Raw genomic sequence first — 7020 nt, 5'->3', positions numbered from 1 at the left:
TGGCTTTGGTTCCTACTCCTACCCGTGAGACCCATTTAAATTTCTTGAGTTTAGTTTATCCCCTCTTGTTGAGTTTGAATCATTTGAATGATTATAGGGGAGGTGGCTTTGCTGGTTTTTGTTCTTACCCCTTACCCATGAGGTCTATTGCAGGTCTTTGGGTGTGATTTGGCTTTCTCTGCTAGGCTTGAATTGGCTTGAGAGTTGTGGATGAATTAAGTTTGCCATCCAAAAAAAATCATAATTATTTTAGTTATCCTTTCAGTTTGTCAGGGAAGCATAATTGTCTTTGGTGGTCCTTTTGTTGGCTTTGGCCGTGAGCCTCCCTTGTGCTTTGGATGTGGGTTTTAGCAGCTGCTCTTTGCTGCCTTAAGCCGTGAGCTTTAGCAGTTCTTTCATGGGTCCTTTGTTATCTTAACCGTAAGCTTTACTTGTTGTCTTTTAGACAGCCTTTGTTAATGGAGTTTGGTAGCCATTCCTTCCCTTAGCTGTGAGCCCCTCCTGTCTGTGGTTCATTGGGTTTCCCTCAGCCGTGAGTTTCCTCCCCTTCTGTGCCTCGGGTTTGCCTTGGCCGTGAGTCCTACTTGCTGTTCATCTCTTTGTAGTGAGCCCGATCGTGAGCATTTATGTGATTTTATGAGAAGATTTCTATGCTTATTTGATATGTAAGGTTGTGGATTAATTCAGAAGTTGTAAGTCAGAAAATTTTGATATCAACTTTGGGATTTGGGGAGGATTTGCAAGCTTTATCTGGGAGAGTATTTGATTGATTTGATTAATCATGCGTTATCGGGGTTTGGAGAATCAGCGCAAAAGAATATTTTATGTTTATTAGGAAAGACCTTGGACCCTACTTTTCCAGGTCTTTTCGATATGAGTTTTGAGAATTGATCCAGTCTCCTTTTTGTTATTTTAGATGGATCAAAGTCTCCTCTCTCTCACCCCATTTTTGTTCTTTTATTTCCTTGCTTCTTGGTTCGATTTTCGATGTTTATGTCCGATGCATAAGTGTCCACGTATAGCCTTTTGTTATACGTGAAAGCATCAAGCAAGGTCGCAAATAGTCGTTATGAGGCGTACGGTGTTGATGATAAAGGCACACCGAAGATAGAGGAGAGAGATGTCATATCCTATAACATCAAGATCCACGCATTTGATGAACAATAGGATATGATATCCTTCACCGACATAAGTCTAGCGGTAGTCGGCTCGAACCTTCTCAGGTTGTTGGCAGTCCTATGCCCGGTAGTGTAATCGACTCGTGGACAACCAAAATAAAAGAAAAGATAAGTTTTCATTTTCAAACGAAAATATACTTTTCTACGAAACAAAATTGATAACTCTTCTTTGCATGTTTAAAATTTGTGTGTATGTCAAAAACATAAAAAAAGCATAAATTTTAAAATACGTTTTAAAGTTGGTTGTCCACCTGACGAATACCTGTTTATGCTAAGAAATAGCCCTCTAAGTGAGGTTCAAGATACCCTTCTAGACGAGTGGCGGGGTCTTTAACTATTCGGGTGACCGAGTAGCCTTTGTGGACCCTCGAGAATAAATATAGCTGAGCCTACTCTCATACGAGTGCTTGCAGTCCCTCTCATCCGAATCTTCTTTTGTTTTATCGAAATTTTGGGACAGGGCACTCGTGTTACTTTTCCTTTCTTTCGGGATTTTCCCAGAAGTTTTGAGGATTTTCTTTTACTTGAGTCTTTTTCGTTGATTTTCTCGAGGTTTCCGCTTTTCCTCGGGTTTCCTGGACGACGTTTCTTCCGGACTTTGCTTGTTGAGATGCATTTAGGTTTGCTATACTTAAGGAACATCGGATCTTACGGGCGTACAAGTTTGCTTTATATTTTTCAATACTTTATTTTTCTGTTTCTACCTGCTACTGCTCTTCCTATAAAGCATGTTACACTTGTCCTGTTTTCTACCTGCTATTGCTCTTCCTGTAAAGCATGTTACATTTTTCCTGTTTCTACCTGCTGCTGTTCTTCCTGTATAGCATGTTATACTGTTCCTGTTTTCACCTACTACCGTATTGTATAGCATGTTATACTGCTCCTGTTTTTGCCTACTACTGTTCCACGAGATTCTATTGTTTGTTTCTGCGTTGCACACTTTATATTATATAACTTCAAGCATGTTTCTTTTTTGCATAGGATGTTTAGAGGACATAACCATATGGCCGTTTGATTCAACACTATAACTGGACACCCTAGAAAACTTAAACTCGTCATGTCAGGGAGCTTGAAGCTAGCGCAGTGGGCAGCACGACCATCTTCAACAGCATAACACGTCTTCCCCAGCAAAACTATTCCTTCGACCGAAAGCTTCTTACGGGACTACAATTCCAGCGACCGACAGCTTCTTACGGGCGACCACTCACAAACTATTCTTTTTAACTGCCGACAAGGTCATTGGTGTCACAATCCCGTCGTTGCTTTCTGGCTAAGCTTTAATCATGACTAGGTATCACTTAAAGGGAGGGAAGACAGGCTTTGTTTCTTGTTTCGGCGCATAGAGCTGAGAAATGAGGAGTTTTGAAGGTCTTTGTACGGAGCAATCTCGTCATTGTCTTCACGGCTAGCCCCAGTTCTATCGAGGAAGGAGTTCTCGGCATCTTCATCCACAGCGATACCGAGGTGGCTTCTCTGACTAGCCCTAACTGCGTCAAGTTGGGGCAAGCATTTCAGTTTTCAGTCCCCTCCTCTCTGAAGGAGTGCTTCAAATTATTTTGTAAGAGGGAAGAAACAGCGGGAACAATTAGTGGGCGTACTCAGCGGGAACAATCAGTGGGCGTACTCAGCGGGAGTAGATAAGAAATTTTTAATTTAATTAATTAATTTTGCTCTTTTAAAAAAAAAAAAAATTTTTTTAATGGTCAAAAGTACTAAAAGTACTATGCATGGTTTGGTTACTTTTGTAACAAACTTTGTTTTTGTAAATTTATCTTTAGGTGGATGGAAACTACATTGGTGCAGTGAAAATGGTCATTGAATTCAAAGAGACTGGGCTGACACCTGAGGTTTATAGTTACCTTATTGCACTTACATCTTTAGTAAAAGAGCAGAAAGAGTTGTCCAAAGCTTTAGGCAAGTTGAAGGGTGCATTAAAGGCTGGTAAAATTGATAAGCTTGATAGTGAAAGTATCAGTTATATAAATAATTATCAGGCAGAGCTCATAAGATATGCTGTTAACTTGTCAGAGTGGGCAAATGAAGCAGGAAATACAAGAATTTCTTCTGCTGTATATGAGAGGCTTCTTGCAATGTATGCTTGTGCTGGCTTTGGACTGGAAGCTGAACAGCAAATATGGCAAATGAAGCTCTTAGGCAAAGAACCAGATAGAGATCTTTATGATGCTGTTTTGGCCATATGCGCATCACAAAATGAAGTCAGTGCTGTCCACCGTTTGCTTACTGGTATCGAGGGTAGAAATGCAGAACGTAGGAAGAAGTCTTTATCATGGTTATTAAGAGGTTATCTCAAAGGTGGGTATTACTTGGATGCTTCAGAAACCCTTGTGAAAATGCTCGATTTAGGTTTATGTCCTGAATATATAGACAGGGCAGCCGTTTTAGAAGGACTGAGGAAGATAATTCAGGTTTCTGGAAACATGGAACCTTATATCAGGCTTTGTAAATCCCTTTGTGATAGTGATCTGATTGGACCATGCCTTATTTATGTATATATAAAGAGATACAAGCTGTGGGTTGTAAATATGCTTTAAAGCTTTGTTGATTTGCCTAATATGAAGAACAATAATAAATTGGTGATATTACATTGTCAAGCACTTTTTGTATTGCATTCTATTGTTCTATTTTCACTAATATTAAAGCATTTTAAGAAATTAACTGGATATGAAGAAAAACAGTAATGAAACAACTTATTTTTTTCTTTGAAAATCTCGTTTGAAATCTGTTTGTGGGCTTGTAAAACAAATGAGTGATTGCTTCACAGGCGGGCAATCCAGTTTTATGCAATCTATTTGTTCAAATTAGTGTGAAACTGGTAATAAGAAAATTGAGTACATCTAAAACATGTATGTTGTGAAAAAAGATTTATGAAGTGTACACTTAATACCTCAAATATTATTTGTAGGAATAAATGAATGAGTTGGGATTAGGATGATGATGGTGGTCTGATTTGTATGCTACAAGCAATATACATGTTTGCCACATACACTTCACCTACATGTCTTGCTCCAAAAATTATCTTTTTACAAAAACTGGTAAATGAAAATTACTCGCATGAGTCATTTACAAAAAGATTTTCTAGTTATCCTTTGTTAGGGAGTTTATTACAAAACTTCTAACAGAACAGAAGGTAAGTCACTGTTGTTGCTTTTTTCTCCTAGGGACTATTTAAAATCTCTTTTTCATGCTGCACCATTGAGAAATGGTAATTCTCCCAATCTCTATGGCCTTGCAGTGCATTTGACTTCTTACTTTAGCTAAGTTGGTATCAAAGCCAGAGTACTCGAGCTTTGGCTGGCAATGGTAGAATAGTTTTTGTAACATAGATGGAAATCATAACATGCAAGCCCTTCGAGAATCTCTCTCTACATTGGAGCAACAGTTTGTCGTCTCTCGCCATCATCATGGTTGAGAGAGAAAGCACCATTTAGCTACCTCATGGATATGGTGCATTGTAGGTCCATTATAAAATCTATTGCAAAGAATTTATCATGTGTTATTGATCAAAATTGTATGCATCTCATGTTGTTTTTCAAGTTTATGTATTTTATATGAAGGCAATTTATACTTTGTAATCATGTGCTATTTCGTTGTATCATTTGAATATGATTGTTATTATAAATAATGTAGGAGGTTCAAGGGTATGACACTTTCAAATGCCATAAGTTCAGCATTATATCACATTATATAAATAGAATATTTTGGAGGTCTTATACATTGTCAATATTGAGAATGGCCAAATAACCTTTGACTCTAAATTATGAGAATTGTTAAAGTGAGGTTTGTAATACTTACTTCGGGCAAGAAGAATGCCAAAGGGCAATTCCATGTCAATAAATGTAAATCAACCACTACTTTAAAATTAAAGGGCCAACCATTACTATCATTCACACATGAATCAATTGTCTTTTCCAAACCTATAACTACATTAAAGAGAAAAACTTGTGGGAATGCATTTAAATATGTTGTAATTGCCATGATGAGCAACCAATACAAAATTGGGATTAATATAGAAGATTGATTGTTGGGCTCTTCTTTCTCTTGGCTTGATAGTCAAGATATTTTTGTTTCTATTAGTTTGGGTTAAATTTATGTATTTATGTTCTTCTAATTTCTGAAATCAATTTTTTTTTCTAATACCATACATTCCCTCTAAACTTAAATAAGGACATTTAATCATGTGTTTTAAAACTTTTCAAATAAACATCTTTATAAATCAACTTGTCCAAATTAGGTTCATTTGGACCTAGCTTTGCATTTGCTTTCAATTCATTACCTTAAGTTTCTTAGAAAAGTCTCTTAAACTTTAAATCACATCTACAAGAATTTATGCACTACTTCTATGTGTTTCCAACTATCTTTCATAAGAAAATCAAAAGATATAAAACTAAACTAAAAATTAGTTAAACTAGGTCATAGATACCAATCTTGATTTTGCTATCATTTTCAACCCTAATCTTCTTGAAAATTTTACAAAAAATCCAAAGAAAATATAATGATATGTTGTCACTACTTTCAAGTGTTTCAATGCTTTGGAGATAACCTTTTGATCAAGTTTAATTTCATAATCCTAGTATAGTGCCCTTGTCTACAGGATGGCATAACCTACTTGACCGACCCTCACCTCTCAGTCATCATTCTTTCACCCAATAAATCTTATTCTTGGGGTTTTTAAGGTTAAAAGGAAAACTTCTACAATAAGCATGGGTCCTTTGAATAGTTAAATCCTAGACACCATTGCTCATGTGATTTAAATGGATCACGACATCCGACTCCTTTCTCAACACTCAGCAATAGGGATAGGTGTGAGGCTCCCTTAAATGGATCACGACATCTAATTCCCTCATCACCACTTGAGTTGGATGCAAGTCCCTGTGTTGTTCTCCCCAACGTAGCAATAATACCCTTGATCAGCCTTCAGTTGGAAGTGAGTCCATGTGCTTTCCTTCTCAGCCTGATCTTCTCATTCATTCAAATCTAAATCACCCTAAACATAAAAATAATAAATAAAAAATCAATCTAATCATTCAATTCTCCAGCAGAAATTATCAAAATCCTCAACACAAATTCAATGCTAACTTCAGTTTGATCCGTAATCTGTTCTAAGTATGTATGTTTAGACAATTCTTCGAGTTTTGTTGATTGTTTCAGTCAACACCAATATGTGTGTTGTGATGTTTTAGCACACCACACTATTGAGGTCCATTTATTGACCTCATTTTGGTGTGGTCTAAATTCTTCTCTTAGAGCTTAGGATAGTCAATATGACTTTCTATTGACTATCTTAGAAGACTAGTGATGGGACCACCCAAGCTCCACCATCCCATCATTGCCGACAGTAAGCCCATACTCAAGAGCCACCTATGGGGGGAATACTCAAAATTTCACCCATTCTATTTGGCTCTTCCCCATTGGACTTTCTCCCTTGCTAGAGCTCCACATAAGCGACCACCTATCTTTTTAAACTAACCAATTGAAGCTCAGTGACCGACGACTTTATATATGCTTAAAAATATAAGATAAATATGTATACGTATCGCTCAAGTAATATAGGGCTCTAATGGAATCCTAGATATCGTTCCCACAGGGAGTGGTTTAGAACTGCAAACTAAGATTTTAGAAAAGCAATACTTTAATCGCAACAACGAAGTTCAATTTGCTTATCTGTCACTAATAGGCAATTGAAATAAATATATAATTTTAATAACTAATTAATAACTAATAATACTAATGAGAGTTTAAATGTGATATTCAATATATAAGAAATCATCATTCTCCTTGTCAAAAAATTATAGTGAATGGATAAAGTGAATTAGTTCAAATT

The 7020-nt window shown here is 36.7% G+C and overlaps 1 protein-coding gene across 3 annotated transcripts in view; it reads left to right on the top strand.

Moving 5' to 3' along the window:
* The window catches only part of LOC110025781 (pentatricopeptide repeat-containing protein At2g30100, chloroplastic), a 15994-nt gene extending 12208 nt beyond the window's left edge, over window positions 1-3786 (top strand). Inside the window, exons 2-3 of one of the 3 annotated variants that reach the window (XM_020726436.1) lie at window positions 2957-3119; window positions 3225-3786. In XM_020726436.1, coding sequence (XP_020582095.1) covers window positions 2957-3119; window positions 3225-3730 — 669 coding nt within the window. In that variant the 3' untranslated portion in view covers window positions 3731-3786. Of the gene's footprint in view, window positions 1-2956 lie in introns of all 3 variants that reach the window. The other 2 variants (XM_020726435.1, XM_020726434.1) reach the window with 2 other exon arrangements.
* The last annotated feature ends 3234 nt before the right edge of the window (window positions 3787-7020 follow it).

The sequence above is a fragment of the Phalaenopsis equestris genome, unplaced genomic scaffold (genome assembly GCF_001263595.1).
Source record: "Phalaenopsis equestris unplaced genomic scaffold, ASM126359v1 Scaffold000330, whole genome shotgun sequence".
Classification (NCBI taxonomy): Eukaryota; Viridiplantae; Streptophyta; class Magnoliopsida; order Asparagales; family Orchidaceae; genus Phalaenopsis; species Phalaenopsis equestris.
Note: the sequence above shows the minus strand (reverse complement) of the source record. Positions and strands in the feature narration are given on the sequence as shown.